General features: G+C 37.1%; 1 protein-coding gene across 2 annotated transcripts in view; it reads right to left on the reverse strand.

Annotated features, from left to right (window-relative positions):
• Positions 1-25,521, reverse strand: part of pard3ba (par-3 family cell polarity regulator beta a) — a 230,645-nt gene that overhangs the window by 87,374 nt on the left and 117,750 nt on the right. For both annotated transcript variants that reach the window (XM_051702158.1, XM_051702157.1), the window contains exons 12-15: positions 21,289-21,462; positions 11,323-11,449; positions 2,565-2,694; positions 18-130 (exon numbers count right to left, since the gene is read on the reverse strand). In XM_051702158.1, coding sequence (XP_051558118.1) covers positions 18-130; positions 2,565-2,694; positions 11,323-11,449; positions 21,289-21,462 — 544 coding nt within the window. The remainder of the gene's footprint in view (positions 1-17; positions 131-2,564; positions 2,695-11,322; positions 11,450-21,288; positions 21,463-25,521) is intronic.

A 25,521-nucleotide genomic window follows, 5' to 3' on the forward strand; every position in this document is an offset into this window, starting at 1 on the left:
TATGTGCATTTCCATACCTAGATCCATACTCTTGGAAGTCTTCGACGTTGAGTAATCTGGCAGTTTCTTTCGTTGTGGATATTGTTGGTTGGCAGGATGGCTAAAATGTGTGACAGGCTCCCTCTCAGGCCTATAAAACATTTATCAAACTTTGTGAAAACAATGCATTCTTTGGTGATTAATGATTTTATGAATGGTACAATGGGCTAACCATCCTAAACATCATGAAACCTCAAAAGGGAGGCAGCAAATCACACAAAAATTAAATGGCTGCTCACGTGATTCCAATGCGGTTTTAACATTAGCATGTTGCTAAGCTAACAATGTGATACTCAAATAAGAATAAAACATGAAATAGCACATTCGAATATATATTTGCTAAAATAATCCCTTTTAATTGACTGAACTACTGAAATCTAAGCACACTTGTAAATACAGCTGCAAGCAGCAATTCAGTGGCAAACATTTTGGTTTGATTTTAAGCAAAGTGGTGGAAAAAAGACATTAGTTTGATTACTTAGTGTAATACAAGTGCTTATAACTTTTCACCAGTAGGTGGCGTTGTCACCAAACTGATATGGTATTGTCAAGGCTTGACTACAGTTCCACTAGTGAAGTTTCATGTCAATACGCCAAAGCGTTTATGAGATACAGCCTCAGATGCTTATTGGCATCTTGCCATATAATTTGTTTATGTGTTATAGGAGAATGGATAGGTCTAACAAAAAGCTTAAAAAAAAAGCATAATTTATTGTCGTGTGTCTCTAGATGATGCACGCCAAATTTCATGCAAAATCGGATGTACGGCCTGGGAGATTGAAAAAGTAGATTTCCAATGACATTTGAAATGGCGGACAGGACGTATGGTTGACCATGGCAAATTGGGTGTCATTTGACTCCATATGCCGCAAGGAATTTAAAGCGACCAGTCTCCTGATTTTAGGCCAAACTATTCAGAAGTTATAAGCAAAAATAGCCATTTTAAATATTTCTTGACCACTAGGTGGCACTGTGCCAAAACTGTGCAAGTACCCTTATGTCATGCTTGTGATGACATATACCAAGTTTCATGTCAACACGCAAAAGCACTGCAAAGATACAGCTTCAAGGCCATTTTGGTGTGCTCGCCGTTGAATTTGTTAATGTGGTATACGAGAACTGTTTGATCTATTGTTGCGTTCAAGTCCTACTGGGAAGTTTGTACTTAAGGTCATAAATCGTAAAAATGATGTTATGTGCATTCAAGTGATTTTAGTCAGAAAGTATGAACCCGTTTTGCATTAAGGGTGTAATTTATGTTTTATCTACCTATTTTATCACTCATGTGCGGCCACATATAATGATGGGAAGTGTAGTTTTGTTGCAAATGCTTGCCGTGCATTAACTAGCTAAATGGGTCTTATCATCTGGCAAGTCTTATAGTTATTCTTCATTAACAGTACAAAAAATGCATACAAATTAAACTGCACAGTCAAAATCCTCAAGTAAAACTAAATTATTACCAATAAATCGACACGCCCACAACTTGGAAAATCCCAAGTTTCCCACTTGTAATTACGACTTTGTGGTGCTGTTCTTGTGCATTCAACATTCCGACATGACTTGAACGCACCATATTATCTAGATGATACATGCCCAATTTCAAGCGAATCTGAAAAACAGTTTTTTGGAAAATTCCAAATGACTGAAAATCTAGTGGGCGGAGCTTAAAATTATGCTAATTTATGGAACTGATTCAAGGAATCAGAAGAAAAAACTGTTTTGTTTCTAGGACTTACGGTTCAAAAGATAAAAGCCGAAACTTAAGTGAAACTTTGAACTGTTGGTGGCGCTAGAGGGTTTGAGTTAGAGACCCCAAATTTTGTATAGGTGCTAGATATACTCACCCCTATCAGTGTGCCAAATTTCAGCATTTTCCTACATAAAGTTCTATGACCTGCCATCGACTTCATAGTTGAAGCAGAATAATAGGAAAACTAACAGAAAAAAATTTGTCTCAGCACCTTCGGAGCTTGGCCCCTAATTAACATCGACTTGGACTCCTCCGCAATCTTGTGAAACTGTGATGCCTTTAAGTTCTGTTTAGGTAGGCAACTCACTAGGTTTTGTAGTTGATGTGTTAAAGATGTGTGTAATTTCTGCGCCATAAACCTACCAATGGCTTACTTACAGTTGACTCTGCATATTAACCCGGGATAAATTTTTTGTTAATATCAATAAAATTACACACATGAGCTTTAAGTCTCTAACATCTCTCGGTATTGGCATACATATGTATATGAATATATTTATGCATGTTTGCACACTGGATAACATTGTTAGGAAATACATTTAAGCATGAGCATTTGAACCTATAGCTAGATAATGAGATAAATAATTTTTCTGCATGGTATCATTGTGTTTCCTAGTCACTTTAATGTCTTTAAGTTCAGCCCTCTGGAATTATATTGAATGTAGATCAAAGTGCCAGATTATGTGGTTTCATGATAAGAGCTTTTCTAAGAAATTCTATGAAATGGAGATATTTATCTGTGACATTAATCTTTATGTTCTCTATAACTTACCGATCTTGTAGATGCTTGCGTGGAGAGCTGGTTTCCAGCAGGTCAAGATCAGAAGGTGGAGGAGGGAAATCATCTTCACCAAAATCCTTCTCTGGCAGTTCCTGTCGCCCGCCATGGGGTTTATATGGAGCTGTTTGGAAATGACAGGTTTAACATTATATACCATTACAAGAGGTGTACTCGTGGCACTCTATGTTGATGTTTTTATACGGATTCTTGTGGATTTAATGGATTCTTCTTTCATTATTTATTCAACCTAATGTTGTCCTGAATGACTGCTTTCTTCCGTGGAACATGAAAGGAGATGTTCAGAGTCTCCGCTCTGTTTAATTTCATATATTCCAATTCATACGATAGCTTTGTGTGAGGAACAAACTGACAATTAAGTTGTAAAAAACTGAAAATCTCTCAATTTCACTCATGCTTCTTGGCAACTCTCAACTCAGTAATGATAATGTTTGTTGCGATAATGAGGTGTCCTAACACCAAAAAACGAATAATAGGTGTACCAATTAAAAGTGAGCAAAAATCATTACTTCATCTTACAAAAATATATAAAAACGTATTTTAGTTAAGTTATTTTAGCATCAGTTGCAGTAATGAAAACGCATAGTATCAGAAACAGGTAACACTGACAACTACAACATTTTTGAGAGAAGTATCCAGGTATCCATGTTTGAAATGCTCTTGCTAAAGCAAATAAGTCTTTATTTCACAAAAATTTTGTTTTAAAAAAGGTGGCAAAAAAGTGTTGCAGAGATATAAATGGCTTGATGGACACCAGTTTTTTTTTTATTTTATTTTTTTATTCTATTATCTGGACAAATGAATATTTTGTATTTGCTGTTGGATCTTGGGTACAACATACATTAATAGATTTTCTTTTAATTGTCTATTTTTATGCTATATTTAATAGTCCTAATTTTGAATCTGGACACGCTGAGGTAATGAGAAATTCACCAGAATATTCTTAAAATATCTCAAATAAAACATGAACTCCTTTGTAATATTAATGTGCACTAATGAAGCACACATATGAATGTGAATTTTGCAAATTTTAGCAAATATTGATTTACAATTCGGTCTGTACCTCACACAAATCAACTGTATGGCTTCAGAAGCACCAAAGTCTCATAGAATGAACGTACAGTTGTGCTCAAAAGTTTGCATACCCTGGCAGAAATTGTGACATTTTGGCATTGATTTTGAAAATATGACTGATCATGCAAAAAAACTGTCTTTTATTTAAGGACAGTGATCATATGAAGCCATTTATCATCACATAGTTATTTGGCTCCTTTTTAAATCATAATGATAACAGAAATCACTCAAATGACCCTGATCAAAAGTTTACATACCCTTGAGTATTTGGCCTTGTTACAGACACACAAGGCAACACACACAGGTTTAAATGGCAAGTAAAGGTTAATTTCCCACACCAGTGGCTTTTTAAATTGCAATTAGTGTCCGTGTATAAATAGTCAGTGAGTTTGTTAGCCCTCACGTGGATGCACTGAGCAGGCTAGATACTGAGCCATGGGGAGCAGAAAAGAACTGTCAAAAGACCTGCGTAACAAGGTAATGGAACTTTATAAAGATGGAAAAGGATATAAAAAGATATCCAAAGCCTTGAAAATGCCAGTCAGTACTGTTCAATCACTTATTAAGAAGTGGAAAATTCAGGGATCTCTTGATACCAAGCCAAGGTCAGGTAGACCAAGAAAGATTTCAGCCACAACTGCCAGAAGAATTGTTCAGGATACAAAGAAAAACCCACAGGTAACCTCAGGAGAAATACAGGCTGCTCTGGAAAAAGATGGTGTGGTTGTTTCAAGGAGCACAATACGACGATACTTGAAAAAAAATGAGCTGCATGGTCGAGTTGCCAGAAAGAAGCCTTTACTGCGCCAATGCCACAAAAAAGCTCGGATACAATATGCCCAACAACACCTTGACACGCCTCACAGCTTCTGGCACACTGTAATTTGGAGTGACAAGACCAAAATAGAGCTTTATGGTCACAACCATAAGCGCTATGTTTGGAGAGGGGTCAACAAGGCCTATAGTGAAAAGAATACCATCCCCATTGTGAAGCATGGTGGTGGCTCACTGATGTTTTTGGGGGTGTGTGAGCTCTAAAGGCACGGGGAATCTTGTGAAAATTGATGGCAAGATGAATGCAGCATGTTATCAGAAAATACTGGCAGACAATTTGCATTCTTCTGCACAAAAGCTGCGCATGGGACGCTCTTGGACTTTCCAGCACGACAATGACCCTAAGCACAAGGCCAAGTTGACCCTCCAGTGGTTACAGCAGAAAAAGGTGAATGTTCTGGAGTGGCCATCACAGTCTCCTGACCTTAATATCATCGAGCCATTCTGGGGAGATCTCAAACGTGCGGTTCATGCAAGACGACCAAAGACTTTGCATGACCTGGAGGCATTTTGCCAAGACGAATGGGCAGCTATACCACCTGCAAGAATTTGGGGCCTCATAGAGAACTATTACAAAAGACTGCACGCTGTCATTGATGCTAAAGGGGGCAACACATAGTATTAAGAACTAAGGGTATGCAGACTTTTGAACAGGGGTCATTTCATTTTTTTCTTTGTTGCCATGTTTTGTTTTATGATTGTGCCATTCTGTTATAACCTACAGATGAATATGAATCCCATAAGAAATAAAAGAAATGTGTTTTGCCTGTTCACTCAAGTATTCTTTAAAAATGTTTAAATTCTCCAAGAGTATGCAAACTTTTGAGCACAGCTGTAACTGTATTTTTGCAAACTGAGCTTTACGTGCCGCTTTCTACATTTTGTTGCAAATAAACACTAGAGGCACTACAACAACACAAATCATGGGTACTACAGCTGTTTATGACGTTATAAGCACTTATTTTTAGCTCTATTTCTCGAACCCTGCTATGTTGTTATATCAAAACACCTTTGTACTAACGCATCATTTGAAAAACATTACATTTTAACACTTATTCCAACATGATTCGTTTCTGCGGTAGCTCACCTGATAGAGCTGGGGTTCTCAACGAGGGCGGTACCCCCCCACCCCCCACCAAAGATGGATATGGCTCAGACAGAGCAGCGCGAGTGCAAAGCTCTTAAAGCTCAAGCTCTTAAACTCGCAGCTTTGCGAGGATCAGTGAGAAGCAGAAACCATTTGAATTAGACACAGAATTCTACATCACCACCCTTGAATTTACTATAGTAACACTAACTAGTTTTTTAACAAGTAATTTAGCTTGTAGTTCATCTTATCCAATATCTCAAGAACATCCTCAAACTAGTCTTATGAGTTTTGATCTCCCGACAGATATTGAATTATCTAATTTTATTCGTAATTCCAAATCATCTACTTCTCAGCTAGATCCCCTCCATACATATTTGTTTAAAGCCTGTTTACCTTCCCTATACCCCATTATAACTAAAATTATACACTCATCTCTTATTTCAGGGTGTGTACCATTTTTAAAACTGCTATGATCAGTCCTATACTGAAGAAACCTGGTTCAGATCTCCAATTTACCATTTTTTTCAAAAATGTTAGAAAGGATAGTTGCTTCTCAGACACACTTCAAGCTAATAACCTTTATGAACAGTTCCAATCAGGTTTCTGCCCACATCACAGCACTCAAACTGCTTTGGTCAAAATCACTAATGATCTGTTAATTTCAGCTGATGCAGGACTTCTGTCTATACTCATTCTTCTTGATTTAAGTGCAGCTTTTGACACTATCTCTCACAATATTCTTTTATGAGAGATTATTATCCATTGGTATTACAGGCACTTCTCTCGCTTGGTTTAAATCTTAACTCTCTGGTCGCACTCAGTTCGTTAAATTGAAAAATGTTCATTCACAGTGCTCTCCAGTTACTACTGGAGTTCCACAGGGATCAGTCTTAGGCCCTTTATTATTTATAATCTATCTCCTACCTCTTGGTTATATTTTTAGGAAATTTGGAATCCACTTTCACTGCTATGCTGCTGACACTCAGCTCTATATGTCCACCAAGCCAAATTCTTCTCTTCCACCATTTCCCTTCATAACTGTTTACTTGAAATACAATCATGGTTTTCTTGTAATTTCCTCAAACTCAATAGTAATAAAACTGAGGTACTTCTTGTAGGTACTAAGCATAATCTTGTCAATTCAAAAAGTTCTGCTCCGACCACTGACAATTCCACTGTCCTTCCATGTTTCAAAGTTAAGAGTCTGGGTGTCATTCTGGATAGCACTCTTTCTTTTGAAGCACATGTAAATAATATTACCCAGACTGCTTACTTCCACTTGCACACCATATATCGTCTTCGTCCATCTCTTTCAACTCACAGCACTGTCAATCTCATACATGCTCTGGTCACACACGTTTGGATTACTGTAATTCCCTTCTATTTGGTCTACCGCAAAAACTTCCCGATAAATTACAGCTGGCACAAAACTCAGCTGCACGGATTATTTAATAAACTTCTAACTCTGTCCATATAACTCATATTCTTCAACAACTTCACTGGCTTCCTGTTAAATTCCGTATCGAATACAAGATTCTGTTACTGACTTTTAAGGCTCTTCATAGACTAGCACCTTCCTATCTTCTAGATCTTCTTCATACATATTCTCCTAGCCATACTCTTAGATCCTGCTCCTCACTCTCTCTTGTGATACCTTTGGTTCATCTGATTTCTATGGGGTCCAGACCCTTTAGCAGTGCTGCACCACGACTCTGGAACTCTTTACCGCCAGATATCCGTAATTGTGATTGTCTTTCAGGTCTCTCCTCAAACCCCACCTTTTTAAATTGGCTTACTACAAATAACCTTTATTTATGAATGTATTCATTTTTATGATTATGCATACTTTTATTTGTGATTTTAGATTTGTATTTTTTATGTTCTTATTGTAAATTTGATTATGTATGTTAAGTGTCCTCGAGAGTCTTGAACGGCGCTTATAAATAAAATGTATTATTATTATTAACTGTACTTTTGGCAGAAATATATGGATAAGGGAATGAAGTAAGGGGGCATTCATCAAAAAACGTTTGAGAACAAATGTGATAGTGTGTTTGACTATGGACTCTGAGACCCAGCCTCAAGCCCTGCCCATGATGCATGGAACTAAAGTGAAAGTGAAGCGAAAGTGCCATTGAAGTGGTACAAAATTATGAGGTTGCTTCACTAAATGTGCTTTTCATGTCAAATCTGCTTTTAAAACACTATCCGTTAGGTTTAGGTGTAAATTAAGGGTAAGAATGTTTGTTTTGTTCACCTCTCATTTATTTTTTGAGACACTATTGGTTAGGTTTAGGATAAAGTTTTAGGTTAGGGAACTACGTTTTACTCATTAAAACATCAATCTAATATTCACCTTAAAAACCTCGTCTGATTACAACATCATTTCACTCACTTTTGGCTACCCCCGCTGGACATTTCACTGGGAAACTAAAACCAAATGTGTAATGAAGCATGTAATTTTGGTTTGCAAAAATTTTGCCATTTTCACGTAAATGTCATGAGATCAGGCTGTTCAGAAGACTTTGAATAAAGCACACAAGCCATATGGACTTGAAGTTTAAGAGCGTTCCACATTCTGCCAAATATCAAACATGTTCCACGGAAGAGAGAAACCATTGCGGGTTTGAAACATGATGAGGGTAAGTAAATGATGACGAAACGGTCACTTTTGGATGAACCATTCCCTTAAAGTGCTAAAAAAAATCCTTCCACTATGAGGAATAAGACACACTTGACCATGGGCACTCAATTGTGAATCATCGACTATTTAGGAATTACATACACGGCGGTGTTTGAGACCTTTTCAAGGACCACATGGTCTTCTGATCAATGTGAGCAGCACTGGTTTGAAATATTTCTATTATTACTCAATTTTCTGCACTGCTGTCTCCGTTTCTTCCACCATTTAGCCATTTATCATTAAAGCAAAAAAAGTGACTACTGCAAGAGAGCAAAAACACAGTGACAGGAAAAATGTATGCTGCTGTGTCAAACAACACAGACAAAAATGCGTGATTAAAAACTATACCTTGATAAAACTCTATGATGTGACATTTTATATGCTCAAGATGGTATTTTAATTTTTACGATTTTACCAAATCTGACTGTACTGAATGTGGAAGGTAATCTGAATTTAAAATTAAATTTGTTTAAATAACACATCCCACTTTGTGCGACTACGTACATTGACGGACAAGAGACGCTAATCAGTAAACAATGGTTTCCAGAATAAAAACAAAAACACAGAAAGTGTCTTTTGTGTTGACACTGCAACTCTCTGGAGAGTATGGGCGATAGAATAGTGTGAATTTAAAACAGTTTGTTATCCGTTCTCGGGCGCTCTGCACAATTGCGAGTATGCTAATAAGGCCCACTTAGAATCCATTTCATCAGCGTAATGATTTCAAGGTCAGACCTCATTGCATAAAAGCGGAAGGGAATGTAACAAAAACATCATCGTTGGCTTTTTCATCCTGCTTGATGAGATGGGCAGATATCCAACTTGTATAAGTTGAAAACTTAATGGAAAGCTACACCAGCGTGCAAAATGAGGAGAGAGAGAGAAAATGAACTAATTCTTTTCCCTCATACAGAAGAGCAAAGCAGTCATCACGTTGTGTTGATGAATGCATGTATTCTTTTGTTAAGCAGTGACCCATTTCATTTGTTGCTTTAACAGTGAGAGAGTTTAGATGAAAGCACTTAACACTACCCACAACCAATTACTTTTGAAATTAGTAACAGTGTGTATTTGAATGCATATTCCACAGTATGGGTCCGTTCACACAGGAGGTATTGTTGTATTAAAAAGAGCTAGACAGAGTGTAACAGCATGCAACAGAACTCCGGTGTCACAAGACGCATTTTTCAAAGTTGAACTACTTTAACCTTGATATGCTGACTTAGGCCACATCCACACTAATCCGTTTTCATTTGAGAACTCCGTTTTCATTTTCCTAACGTCAGTGTTTTCCAAAGTAAGCTGGCAGTGTAGAGCATTTTCAAAATGCTCAGTTTTCGATGGAGGAAAACACTATCAATATGGATGAGAGGCATAAACGTAGCAAAATCCATCCATTTTAACCTTGTGCGATCCCCGTATACACATACGTGGACGCTGTATTTTGGCTTCGCTTTACACAACGCATAATTTAAATTAATTTAAACTGCCTGATCTCAGTTCAGAAGACTCTGGGCTGTCAGTAAAGGGTTAAACTTTCGACGTATGGAGTCATGTGACAAAACAACATGGCGCTGACCACAGTGGAGTCTGTCTTTGAGTGAAACGCCAAAAAAAAATAAAAAATACATCTGGTAAGAAACCTAATTAAGTTTTTACATTGAAACCTGTTTGAGTCTACAGATTATAGTCTTTAGTTTCATCCGATATGCCATTTTTTATTTTTATTTGAGCCATTTATCACAAAACGTCATGATGATAAGCACGATGTACACTAATGTGTACTTTACCGCATTTTTTCCTTAGAACACTTTTATTAACTGTGCATTATCACATTGAGAATTAAAGGGTTCATCCAAAAGCTGAAAAATTTTGCTTTCAGATGCATTTAGAACTGTTCTGAGACCAGTGTAGACTGACAGCACACTGGAGGTTAAGTCATTCACTAAATAGGGAGCAAGAGAGCAAGGAAGCATCCTATAGCTCTTTATGCAGCTATGTGTATTCAATCATAAAATCTGACCAAAAGTTCAGTTTCAGGTTGCAGATGATGTTTGAACCACTCAACATGTTTGGCAGACATTTTTTAGACATGTATTATTTTATCTTAACATGGTTGGCAGTGATTGGATGATGCTGGTCATTACATTGAATCAGAATTAATTATGCTAATTTCTGATGTAATGTCTGTAACATCTCAAAAACATGAATAACCAACACTCCTGGAAACATAATGAAAAATTTGATAAAAACAATCTGACATTCAATAGCTTGGTATTATTTAAAATTTCACAACATAGTCCCACTGTCCACATGTGTTGCTATACATTTTTAGGAAAACCATTTGCTCTAGAATTTTTTATTTTTTTCCATTTTATTAGGTGTTACTAGTTACAAATCAAAAAGGGAAATGCAAACAGCAGTCACGCTCTGGTCTCAGGAGCATAAAAACAAAAATGTATTAGTGTGGATGTGGCCTTAGGCGGCGTTCACACAAATGCGTTAAGAAAAGTTAGACGCAGTGCAATGAATGGAACAGGTGCCTCAAAATGCGCTTTTAAAAGTTGACAATATCTTAAAAACACGGACACTGAAAAAGCAGTGAGACACGTCGCAATGGTCAATTTCAAAACTGTGCTGACGGACACAAAGACGAGTCAAGTGTGAACAGCCCCTTATAAACACGGCATCGATGGCGCAAGACACAAAAAAACAGTGAGATGCAATGGTCAAAGACGTATACCTAGACCAACAATGTTTGAAAACAGTAGATGATACAAGAATACGCTCCTACAGCAGCGGTTACAATGACAGCAATTTGTACCAACAAAACAGGAAATCATCCATTTTCAAAGAAAGTTGGTGATTTTAAGCGACATGAGTAACAGCAACCGACTACAAATGGGAGTGCAGACAGTGGAGGTCTTGTGATCTGCCTCCTGATGCAGTTGGATCCTGCAGTTGAGAAGGAATGTCTGTTCGCTATCAACAGAACAGTGACTTGCAACCTCCAGAAATGTAATCAATGTACTGTATATATGTATACTTACCAGGAGCAGCATCATATAAACGTTTTTTTGCTGTGGATGGAGGTACGGAGTTGTTGGTCTGGTTGATGTTAGAATGCAGGACAGAAGAGTCGTTTCTTGTAGGATTTTGTCTGACGTCTTGATTTTCCTAAAGAGAAGAGCGTAAAGAGATCATACACAACAGTGGTTGTAAAACATCACCACGGTTTCTAATGTAAAATTAGAACAATCATAATTCGGCTGCACCAAATTCTGATGCTGATAGGGATAAATATTCTTAAAAAGAACATGGTGACATTATAAAAGCACCAAGCTAACCAACTTTTGTATAATTCCATATTGGTTCCATATCAGATTCATGCTGTCAGGGTGTCCACAAATGGAATATATACACACTTGACATGCAGGCAGGATATCCAACTGGTAAATGACAAAAAAGGATAAAACAAACCATATGACACAGTTTGAAATTTTCATAGGCCAAAGGAAATCCCATCACACAGAATTAGTCAAAAAAAGTTACAGAAACGTGTGTCAATTAGAAGACGTGAGGCCACCAAGTGATGTATCCTGATGGATTCTTCTCAATAGACAAAGGAACTTACAGCTGTCAACTTCTGGGAAGCAGAACCCAGAGGAAGACCACTGTAGACTTTAATGTCATTCAAACCTCACGCAATACATACAAACATGCTATTCACAGCATAAGGCCCAAGCTGACTGGATGGACATGAAAGGTATCAGGATATCACCATATCAAAGTGTGCTTAAATGCATTCACGCTGTAGTATTCTGTGTGGCAGTGAGAGAGAGATGAAAGCGGCGTTCTTTTGTCGAGACGTTAAGCCTCAGTTGGAGGATGGTCATTAGCCGGTATGATGGCTCTTTACATGTGGAAACGACATGCTTGTCATGTGCCTCCTGCTCACTGTCGCTCTCTTGCTGTCTGTCTTTGTCAGAGTCTTCAGACACACAAAAATCTTCAATGGACAAAAGGACTGATTCTCTAGCTGTCTTTCTCCTCAGAGATTATGTGTCTCACCAAAAAGAGACTCTAAAACACTGATGCTGAGAGCAAGGAATGCTTTTTACCGTCTTTTAATGTGATGAGTACTTTGACAATGGAAATCATGCCTGTGTGTCTAACATGCAAAATGTTAGAGCTGCCAGGGAAAAGACAGAGGGCAGGTCTACTTGAAGAATAATGGAGAAACAACTCCCAAAAATCAAGTGGAGGGCAACAAATAAAAATGAGAAGCCAATTTAAACAGCCGATATTATTGATTCACTCACATCCTTTTGACTTCAACCACTGCAGAATTGGGCTTTACTGCAGGAAATCTAATTAGTGTTGCTTGTTAAAGTGATAGTTCACAAAACAAAAGGAAAATTCTGTCATAATGTTTACACCATCATGCCATTCCAAACCTGTATGAAAGTCATATGGGTTTGGAACAAAATGAGGTTAAGTACTGTAAATTATGGCAAAATTTCATTTTTGGGTAAACTATCCCTTTAAGGCAAGCATCACTATCATAATTGCTCAGACTTAGTGTTAAGGATTTGAATAAACCCCTAAGCATCAAGCTTCAATGCAGAACTCGTCCTGTGTAATATGTATATAGTCGTATATCCGAATAACTGATTTAAGGAAACTGTTTATTTTATCCGGTTCATTTATATGAACTTTCTGAAAGAACCGATAAACTCAAATGATTTGGATTTCCCATTACTACATGAGAAAGAGGATGTTCTCATTTTCGATTATTCCTTTGGCTTCATTGCTGCATTCGCAATACATTGTGACAAATGTAGCATTTTGTGACGCTACAGCGCTAGTCATTGAAATATGCAGATTGTTACTGAACAAGCTACACTATTGAGAAAGAAGCTTAGCTATTGTCCCACTACTGAAAAATATTAGTAACGTTACTACTTTTAGTTATCTACTCCCCAACACTGGGGACCAGAATATCATAGAAACTTGGAGGTGGGCTCTTTTGACTTGGGCCAGTAAGCAGCTTCCCAGAATTTCCTTGCAAAATAACTCTGAGCACCCTAGAAACCATGTAGCAACACCCTCACAACCACACAGCAATGCACAAATAAAAAACTGAAAAATACCTTTTCAAACACATAGCAACAGCCTTAAAACCACCCAGAAAAGACAAGAGATGACCACTTAGCAACATGCTAAAACCACTTGGAACACCTTATCAACCAAACAAGCAATACCCTAGCATTGTGGCAGTGACTTTTGTTGGGGCAACCACCACCTTTTCTTCAGAAAATGTAAAACTTAAGTTACATCTGTCAGTATGTCTATAACATGTTCATATCTCATTCATTGAAGTAGCACGTCAATACCACGCACACAAAGACACACACACTCTTGTAAAAGAGGCTATCTGATGCCTTCCAAAACTGAGCGCTGCACGTCTTAATCAGACAAAAATCACTGGGGAGTCTCGGTCTAACGCCAAGGACAATGAACCAACAAAGGACCAACAAAACAGCTTCTGGAACAAGACTCTAAACCAATGGATTTCTCCACCCCCTCCGTACAAGGGTAGCAGTGAGGGTTAGCTAAGGTTAGGTACCCTCAGGGTAGCCCCAGACTTCCTTTCATTAAAACCCCAAATTTGCAATTCATTCAAGGAACCCAAACTGTAATCTGATTAATTAGCAGAGCAAGAGGAGATCCAGCGAGTTAACAGGATTAGATACCAGACTGGGTGGAGCAAGCAAAGCTATTCTGAAAAGAGAGGTGGAAAGAGAATTAAGGTGAGGAACAGGAAGTGCTAGAAGAACAAAGATGGTGGTTTCACATGAAATAACATCCAATTGTGAATTTCCCTTGGTGTTGACCTTTGGTGCCCCAGAAAAAATGCAACTAAACTTTAGTGAGGTTCATGTGGATTCTGAAAAAAGTTTAAACCAGCCTAAGGTGGTTTGCTGGAGTTAACTGGACTCCCAGCCTGGCCAGGATGGTTTTCATCTGGTCTACCTGATCTCCAAGCCTGTCCAAGCTTGTCTATAACTGGTATAGATGGTGTCCAAGCCTTTCCAAGGTGGTCTTCGGCTTGTCAAGCTGGTCTACAAGCCAGGTCAACCAGATCTTCAGCTGTTCTAGCTGGTCTCTGAGCCTGGCCATGGTGGTCTTTAGCTGTTCTAGCTGGTCTCTATGCCTGGCCGAACTGGTCTTCAGCTGGCCTACATGGTTTCAAAGTCTAGCCAACCTATTCTCCAACTGGTCTAGATAGTCTCCAAGCATGTCCAAGCTGGTCTTAAGCCTAGCTGATCTCTAAGCCTGGACAAGGTGGTCTTCAGCTGTTCTAGCTGGTCTCTAAGCTTGGCCAAGGTGGTCTTAAGTTGGTTTAGTCAGTCTCCCAGCCTTGCCAAGGTGGTCTTCAGCTGTTCTAGCTGGTTTCTAAGCCTGGCCAAGGTGGTCTTCCGTTGGTCTAGCTAATCTCCCAGCCTGGCAAAGCTGGTCTTCAGCTGGTCTAGCTAGTCTCCCAGCCTGGCGAAGCTGGTCTTCCACCTTAGACTGGTTTCAACTGTTTAATTTTCAACAGGGGTGGTTTAGATTATTTGCTTTTGAAGACAAAACAATGCCCTACAGTAAATATAGTCAACAATACAAACCACATTATAATATAAGAATCACTGTAAAACAAGGTTCTTCAAAGAAAACCATGGTTTTACTAATACGGTGGTGTCCAAAATTTTGTTGTTTTCACCATTAGCAATACTTTTAGTACTTTTGTATGGGAATACTGATAATTGAAAGACTTGGTCTACAATTTTGTAATTTTGTCAAACTGTCACCAATTTTTCTCCCTGAGTTTAGAAACCAATCCATTAATTTAGTCTACAAACACCTTTTGATTTTCTAACTTCCCACCCATTGTCTTATCATTCAACTATGTCTGAGTGATTAATGGCATATTGATCGCTCTGTCTGCATATGATTAATATAGAAAGCATCAGCATGACACATCACCTTCTATCAAGCAACCATTACTGCCCGCACAAACTAGGGATGCACCGATACCACTTTTTCTCTTCCGATCCGATATCGGAAATCTCAGTATCGGCCTATACCGATCCCAAGCCGATACCAGTGTTGTTTTTTTGCATAATCAGTTTGAATATCTTTACAATTTACAACTAATTGGAAGTACTCATTAATATGTAAAGAAACACAAACCTCTAACTACACATTATTTCAATATAAATGTATAGCTTATTAAGAAAAACTTTATTGTTAACTAGTATACTGGATAATGTAGCAACAAAATTAACAGTAATTCCAGTCTTCAAGTCTTCAGTAGAAAAGAAACCAGTGTTTTATTTTTGCCTTTTTTTTATTTATTTTTTTCAAAAATGTTGCATCAACTTGCATCTGGACTTTAAAGGATTCAGATCTCTTTTTTGTTCAATTTAGGGTACGTTTACACGACAACAATGTACTAAAAATGGAAAAGTTTTTCCTTTGCGTTTTTGAAAAGTTTCACGTACAGACAACAATGTTGTCAAAACGATTGCCGTTCACACGGATCCGCGAAAACGACTAAAAACGCTGTATTATGCATGCCAGGCCAGTAGTTGGCGATGTCACTTTGTAAAGAAACACTACGTGCCTGCGCACATAAGCATTCTTCCACAGAGCGGTGAATACAAACAATGAAGATGGCGAAAGCATCGAGCAATTTTGTCTAGACAGACGATGATGTTGCTTTATTACTGCAAGTCTTGTGCAGCACACACATAGTCCTGTAGTCCACCATTGTAGTTTTGAATGTCTCGCGCGTTGTTTTGAAGTACTCGCGCATGCCTATAGACTGAACACGTAATACGCGTGCGCATGCCGTTATCGTTTTCACAAATTCAAGTTTTTATATGTTTACACGGAGATGATAACGGCATCATTTTCAAAAACTTGCACTTTGAAACCCTTCTGTCATGTAAACGAACAGTCAAAACGCATAAAAAACTTTCCGTTTTAGTTGAAAACGTTGTCGTGTAAACAGCCCTTTAGTTGTAAGGCATCAGTCCACTTTTCATTCACACAGTTATTTTTTGGAACCCATTCAACATAAATATTGTTATAAATTGTAAACAAATACTAATGATGACAATAATAATAATAAATTATTATTAATAGTATTATTATTGACTTTTAATTTGAATTTTAAATACAACAGTAATATATATATATACACACACACACACACACACACACACTCACAATATATATATATATATTATGTGTGTGTGTGTGTGTGTGTGTATATATAGATATACACACACACACACACACACACACACACATAATATATATATATATATATATATATATATATATATATATATATATATATATATATACACAGGTGCATCTCAATAAATTAGAATGTCGTGGAAAAGTTCATTTATTTCAGTAATTCAACTCAAATTGTGAAACTCGTGTATTAAATAAATTAAATGCACACAGACTGAAGTAGTTTAAGTCTTTGGTTCTTTTAATTGTGATGATTTTGGCTCAGATTTAACAAAAACCCACCAATTCACTATCTCAAAAAATTAGAATACATCATAAGACCAATAAAAAAAAACATTTTAGTGAATTGTTGGCCTTCTGGAAAGTATGTTCATTTACTGTGTATGTACTCAATACTTGGTAGGGGCTCCTTTTGCTTTAATTACTGCCTCAATTCGGCGTGGCATGGAGGTGATCAGTTTGTGGCACTGCTGAGGTGGTATGGAAGCCCAGGTTTCTTTGACAGTGGCCTTCAGCTCATCTGCATTTTTTGGTCTCTTGTTTCTCATTTTCCTCTTGACAATACCCCATAGATTCTCTATGGGGTTCAGGTCTGGTGAGTTTGCTGGCCAGTCAAGCACACCAACACCATGGTCATTTAACCAACTTTTGGTGCTTTTGGCAGTGTGGGCAGGTGCCAAATCCTGCTGGAAAATGAAATCAGCATCTTTCAGCAGAAGGAAGCATGAAGTGCTCCAAAATTTCTTGGTAAACGGGTGCAGTGACTTTGGTTTTCAAAAAACACAATGGACCAACACCAGCAGATGACATTGCACCCCAAATCATCACAGACTGTGGAAACTTAACACTGGACTTCAAGCAACTTGGGCTATGAGCTTCTCCACCCTTCCTCCAGACTCTAGGACCTTGGTTTCCAAATGAAATACAAAACTTGCTCTCATCTGAAAAAAGGACTTTGGACCACTGGGCAACAGTCCAGTTCTTCTTCTCCTTAGCCCAGGTAAGACGCCTCTGACATTGTCTGTGATTCAGGAGTGGCTTAACAAGAGGAATACGACAACTGTAGCCAAATTCCTTGACACATCTGTGTGTGTGGTGGCTCTTGATGCCTTGACCCCAGCCTCAGTCCATTCCTTGTGAAGTTCACCCAAATTCTTGAATCGATTTTGCTTGACAATCCTCATAAGGCTGCGGTTCTCTCGGTTGGTTGTGCATCTTTTTCTTCCACACTTTTTCCTTCCACTCAACTTTCTGTTAACATGCTTGGATACAGCACTCTGTGAACAGCCAGCTTCTTTGGCAATGAATGTTTGTGGTTTACCCTCCTTGTGAAGGGTGTCAATGACTGTCTTCTGGACAACTGTCAGATCAGCAGTCTTCCCCATGATTGTGTAGCCTAGTGAACCAAACTGAGAGACCATTTTGAAGGCTCAGGAAACCTTTGCAGGTGTTTTGAGTTGATTAGCTGATTGGCATGTCACCATATTCTAATTTTTTGAGATAGTGAATTGGTGGGTTTTTGTTAAATGTGAGCCAAAATCATCACAATTAAAAGAACCAAAGACTTAAACTACTTCAGTCTATGTGCATTGAATTTATTTAATACACGAGTTTCACAATTTGAGTTGAATTACTGAAATAAATGAACTTTTCCATGACATTCTGATTTATTGAGATGCACCTGTATATATATATACACACACATAAATATACATACATATATGTGTCTATTTGTAGGCAAGTTCACAGTAGTTTAATTAGCTTCTTATTCAAATTCTGGTAAAATGCACCTCCAGTGCCGTTCTAAATGCATATTATAAGTGAACCGAACTATTGAGCATCTACATCTGAGATGCTGTTCTTGAGTTGCGCTCAAATATTGCGCACCGCTGTGAAGGCTAAAAATAGCCGCGAGTGCATCACCAGCCTGTGCCTGAGTTTGTGTCAACAGAGCAGCGCCATTCACTAACGCGCTGGTGCTGCGCATACTATATAATTTACTTATTAAATACAGCCTTTGTGATTCACAGAGCTATCGCACGTCTTCAAGTGGCTTTGAATAAAATGCATGAGTCATATGAACTACTTTAATGGTGTTTTCATGGTCTTTTTATGTCATTTTTGGAGCTTGACAGTAACGAACATGACTAACACACAGTATCGGATTTGGATCGGATTATGACCAGATTGGGTTGAAGATAGGCTAATGCCCTCCAATGATACCTTACAGTTCTCCAAGCCAAGGTCAGACTTCTGAAGGTGGAGTCAATAACTATTTGTCTTCATTTTCACTGAACAGTGATGAGGAGCGATGTTGGAATTGATGAACTGTCCCAGTTTCACCTTTAATACAAAGACTAGATATTCCAAGCTCAAATCAAGCCAAAATAATGTCGCCTCCTGCTAATTCCCTGCCACACTGCTGTGTCTCCAGTCCAGATCTTACCATTTGTCATTAAATACAAATTTAGTTTTAAAACATTCTATATAGATGTGTGTTTTAGAGGGGTTATATATTTCATTACTGTTGCACTTAATCCAGACCCATGATTTTTGGACTACAGAATTTTGAACCCCTAAGGATCAAAAGGAAAACCACCACCTAGCAATGTGTCATTTGGAAAAGCAATTTTGCTATTTTCTCTTGGCTGAAAACTACCATTTTGGAGATATGCTAATGCCAGGAATTAATTCACCTTCCCAACAAATTAGTCTTAACAGTGCCTACCCTAAATGAAAGGAAAAAACACATCGAAAAAGTATCATTGTGCAAAATAGACAGTAAAAATCTGATTAGCAAAGACAAAGATCATCTGACAATGACTTCAACCATTTTCTGATCTTGAAAATGACACCATTATTTGTCAGAATTGTCTTGGCTACAGTGCTGGTATAAAGACATGTATTTATCATGTGAAACCATCTCTGTCATTAACTAACAGATCTTCATACATGTTTTCTAACACACCAGGAAGTGACTGTCCTGAACTTACCACCACATTAACAAAAGAGAGATCCCAGTGAACATGGCGGACACTCTGAAACAGAGACATGGTGTAAAACTGACAATAAAAAAGACCCATATAAAGATCAAAATCTCATATAAGTGGCTTAAATTTCTTCAATGAAACAGTTTGAAAAGTGCTTGTGTAAAGAGCTTCAAAGTAACTGTCTTCAAGATTATTTTCAACACATGCATTAACTAGCCACATGATAATAGGGACTCCATAGCATGGACGCAGATTAACGTAATAAAAATAGTACCACCGTTTGTTTGATTCTGTATGGTCGCATTATACTTTGCTAATACTGTACGTATATGGCAGATAAACCCTGACTAAAGCATTATTGTTAATATTTACCCATGCACCTCTGTAGTCCTCCCATTCTTGACATATCTTGGTGTTTAATAACATTTACACAGCGCTAGTGTTGGGTAAATTGCTCAAAATAAGTAATCCACTACAAATTACTAATTACTTTTCTAAAAACTGTAATCAGATTACTTTACTTTTGAGATAAAGTAACCAGTAATCACTTTTCCTCATACAAAATGTCTATATTTCCTCCTCATTTATTGTCACACACCCTTCAGCTGTCACAGAAATGCTAAATTACGTACATATAAATTCATATTTTAAATGTATTTATACATGTAACTTTAGAGCAAGTAATGTACTTAAAAGTCAGTAACTGTAATCTGATTACAAGAATTTAAAATGTAATGTTACACTACTTTTTGAACTTGAAAGTAATTAAATTACAGTAAATGATTACTTTGTAAATGAATACACCTAACAATGCTTTAAAATGTGTCCTGTAATCATATTATTAGACTAATAGGCTAATTTTCTAAGTTAATGTAATAAATAGAGGGGACATGGATTTTTGGAGGGAAAGAAATAGATAAATCTCAATAACTCATCAAAAAAAACACATGATATTTCAAGTATGTCACCCCATGCCCTTTGTAGAATGAAGAAAAGAGCCAGGAGAAGTTAGGAAAAGCCCCAAGGGTTAAAAGGAAACAGGGAACATGCAAATATTTCAGATTCTTTATTTGAAAAGGTAGGTTCAGCCACACAGGAAACAGTTAGTGCTTAAAAAACAGAGCAAAGCAAAATATTTAGAAAGATGAAAAATTTTACTTTACATAAATTAAAAGTGTAAAATTAATAAACAAGCAGAATGTTAGTAAAAAAGCAAGAAGCAGGTGAGAACAAGAAGTTTGTTACCATTATATTAAAGGGTAAGTGTGTAATTTCTGCACCACTAGTCAACAAACGGATCAAAGTACTAAAACAAATACATAGAAATTACACACAAGTTACACACTTTGCTTTTAGGAAGAAACAGGTAAAAGAACAAATCTTTAATGTGTCAACAGGGAATGTAAACACCACATTTCCAGAGATTAAATTCCAATAACTTAGATTTTTCCAAATGTTAATGTTGCCATGCCTCGTTTGGCAACATTTCTACCTGACATCTTTCCTTACTGATACCATCATGTAACTATGATAAAGACGTAGAGCAAGCATTCATGTGTGCAAAATATCACTCATGTCACAGATGTCCTGTGATAACCTGTGATGGTAATAGTGGTGATACCGGTGGATGGATGCTAGTGACACAGGCTCGGAAGCCCTGTGGGGTAGCGGTCTGTAGTGGGATACATGGTACGGTACAGGAACTGGGCATACCTGGGCAGGTGATCCCTCCAGAGCTCGCAGAACCACCAATTGGATGGTTCCTCGTAGGTTACCCTCAGTGGACATGGAGTGCCGCAGTGTTTCCATGGCGTCATGGTTGGAACGGCCGAGCAGGGATTCGCTGTTAACAGCTATCAGCTGGTCGTTGACATGCAAGCGACCATCCTGCAAGGGAAAAAAGTAAGCCAATACTATAGTATTACAGTATCAGTGATGAGGAAGCTACTCTTAAGTTATTTAAAATGGTAACATTTTACAATAAGGTTATATTTGTTAACATTAGTTAACTTCAGTTAACATGAACTAACAATGTTACTTTTACAGCATTTATTAATCTTGGGTTATATTAATTCCTATTAATACCATACATTTTGTACATTAAAAGTTGTACATGTTCACATTAGTAAATGCATTATGAACTAACATAAACAATGAACAAAAGTATTTTGCTGTTTAAAAAAAAATAAATAAATAAAATTGTTTAAATGTTAGTTCATTATACCTAATGCATTAACTAATGTTAACAAACACAACAATTTGGTAATGTGCTAGTAGTTAGCTACAGTTACTATTACAGTTAGTTAAGCTACTATTAAGCTATTTTAACTTTTTGTTAACTATATTACTACTGATTTACAGTAGATGATATATATATATATATATATATATATATATATATATATATATATATATATATATATATATATATATATATATATATATATATATCTCTCTGAGTTGCTATCCTTCTCACCAAAATTGTAGAGCGGTTATATGAGTTACCGTAGACTTTGTCAGTTCAAACCAGTCTGGCCATTCTCTGTTGACCTCTCTCATCAACAAGGCATTTCCGTCCACATAACTGCCTCTCAATGGATGTTTTTTGCTTTTGGCACCATTCGGAGTAAATTCTAGAGACTGTTGTGTGTGAAAATACCAGGAGATCAGCAGTTACAGAAATACTCAAACCAGCCCGTCTGACACAACAATCATCCATGAGATTATCTAATCAGCCAATCGTGTGGCAGCAGTGCAGTGCATAAAATCATTCAGATACGGGTCAGGAGCTTCAGTTAATGTTCACATCAACCATCAGAATGGGGAAAAAATGTGATCTCAGTGATTTGGACCATGGCATGATTGTTGGTGCCAGACGGGCTGGTTTGAGTATTTCTGTAACTGCTGATCTCCTGGGATTTTCACACACAACAGTCTCTAGAATTTACTCCGAATGGTGCCAAAAGCAAAAAACATCCATTGAGAGGCAGTTATGTGGACGGAAATGCCTTGTTGATGAGAGAGGTCAACAGAGAATGGCCAGACTGGTTTGAACTGACAAAGTCTATGGTAACTCAGATAACCACTCTGTACAATTGTGGTGAGAAGAATATCATCTCAGAATGCTATTTTAAGATGCGGCTTAGCGCTGTTTTGGCAGCACGAGGGGGACCTACACAATATTAGGCAGGTGGTTTTAATGTTGTGGCTGATCAGTGTGTGTGTGTGTGTGTGTGTGTGTGTGTGTGTGTGATATATATATATATATATATATATAGATAGATAGATAGATAGATAGATAGATAGAGAGAGAGAGAGAGAGAGTGAGTATCTATACAACACTAACTATTAGTTTAGTTTGACCCTTTAAGTTCCGAGGGTGTTTTTAAAGCTATCCTTTTTTCAGTGGCATCCCCAAAATTAAAGGCTTAAAATGTAAAAAAAAAAAAAAAAAAAAAAAAAAGAAAAAGGAGGGTCATGTGTTTGGTACAATTTTAAAGAAAACATTTCACATTTTTTAATGATATAGATAATCATAAATTTTGAGACTCTCAGCCTAAGAAACTGCTGGAAAAAAAAAAAAAAAAAAAACGAGCCAAAAATTAATGTTTTTTCTGATTTTACAGTATACTGTATATCTCATGGTGTAAATAAAGTTGCTTCAAAAACTGCTTTTACATTTTCCCAATCATGTCACCTGCAACTGAGTAAAATTTTGTGTTGATGCGACAAAGCAATCAAAAGTTACAGCATTACAAAAAATATTTAGTGTCAAAAGGCCTCTCCAAACAAATAAAACATAAGAATTGTTCATAAGAATTAATAACAGCTGCAAATCCAACAATGACTATGAGTTATAAGAGCTTTCCAACAGCATATGATACATGGCTATTTGATCAGTTAAGACTTTTTTTTGTTTTTCGATTACAATAATTTTTAATAAATTATCAAAACGGAATAGTTCTCATTTTTCTGCAAATTTCAAAGCAGTTTTGGTCATAAAGTACATCTTCAAAGCTTTAAAATGATACCTATTTTGTGTTGGTCTGTAGTTAATATTTTGATCAATTTTTTTCTTGGCGGGCCCCACTCGAGCTTAAAAGTTTAAAGGTGCACTCAGTAACTTTTGTCTTTGTGTCATCTTGGACTTACAGAGACACCTAGCGGCTTGGATGTAGCATCATATAAAATCAATAGTTTTCAGTTTCAGATTCCATTGTAGAAATGTAGTATTCACAGTCAGCCATGATTACTTTAATCAATGAGTGAAAGTGTCCAATAACAGGACGGTTACTGAGATTAAGCGAGTAGTATTCGGCTGGTCATGTGATTCTAACATGGCAGCCCCCATGTGCAGCCCCTCTCCATGTAGAATAAAACAGCTTTTATATGGTTACTGTACTGACTTGAGTCTTAATTTGAATGAGTGCTCATGATTTCCTACATATATTGCAAAATTACAATTCAAATCTTTAGGAGTTAAACTTTTTAATGAGGAAAAAAAAATTACTAAGTGTAACCTTAAGTATTAGTTTTAATACTTTTATATAGCTATAAAATATATATTGTAAACCAGTAGCTTATATATATTAAGTTTAGTTAAATATATGTGTATAATACAATTAAATAATTTAAAACATTTTATCCTAATTTAAATAACTGAATACTGTAGTGATAAATAGCAGTGTTCAAATATATACAGTATTTAACTATGAAAAGATGTCATAAAATGAACAGGGACTTCTGGGAACACTATTGAGCGATGACTCAATAACTGGAAAATCATTGTTTTTTTACTAAAATGAAATGCACTTCTCAACACTACTTGAAAACGGTTTGAGCGTTTCTGATTATTGTCTCAGTTTTAAGATTGCATTCACAATACAAAGTGACATAAAAACAAAGAATTGTGTCATAATGCACTGCAGCTAGTTGTAAAAAAATTGCTTGTTAAATGGAAAAACTACATAATTTAAGAGATAGGGATATAGCTAAAAGGATGTAGTTCAATTCTGTCACCATTCACTTTCATAGCATCTTTATGCTACACAATGAAAGGGAATGGAGACTGAGGCTGTCAGTCGCTTAACATTCTGCCTGGCATCTTCTTTTGTGTTCCACAGAAGAAAGAAAGACATAGGGGTATGTAAATCATTTTTGGGTGAACTAATCCTTTAAATTAGAAGCATTGCAACGTTTAGATACTTAGACAGTACACAGCACTGTAGATAAGGCAACTTATTAGAGTCACTAAAAGAGTTTAATCCCACTGTTAAATGTTTAATGCATTACCAGTGAATTCAGATGCAATTATGCATGCATGTCATTAGTGTGAAAAGACTGGTATGGAGTGAATTGGATTAAAGTTCACAGCTGTGGTTTCCTAAATAAAACTCTGGTGAGCAGGAACAAAAGAGCCGCTAAAAGCCACTGGAGCTGCTTAAGACTCCGGAGGGCCCGTGTCACGGCAGATGATCCTGACCCCTGTGAGGGGTCACTGACTGCAGACCATTGATACTAACCCGAAAGGGTCTGCAACAAAATAGACAAACACTTGTGCACATCTACTGAGAAAACACACTAATGCACAAATACACACACAAGTTACTTAGGCCTAGATCTTTTCTTAAAGGGATAGTTCACCCAGAAATAAAAATTCTCTCATCATTTACTCATTCTCATGACATCCCAGATGTGTATGACTTTATTTCTTCTGCTGAACACAAACAAAGATTTTGCGCTCTGTAGGTCTATACAATGCAAGTTAATGGTGACCAAAACTTTGAAACTCAAAAAAGCACATACATGCAGCATAAAAGTACTCCATAGTACTCCCGCGGTTAAATCCATGTCTTTTATAAAAAAAAAAATGTGTTTGTGTTCATCAGAAGAATGTCATACACATCTGGGATGGCATGAGGGTTAGTAAATGAGAGAAATTTCATT

The sequence above is a fragment of the Myxocyprinus asiaticus genome, chromosome 7 (genome assembly GCF_019703515.2).
Source record: "Myxocyprinus asiaticus isolate MX2 ecotype Aquarium Trade chromosome 7, UBuf_Myxa_2, whole genome shotgun sequence".
NCBI lineage: Eukaryota > Metazoa > Chordata > Actinopteri > Cypriniformes > Catostomidae > Myxocyprinus > Myxocyprinus asiaticus.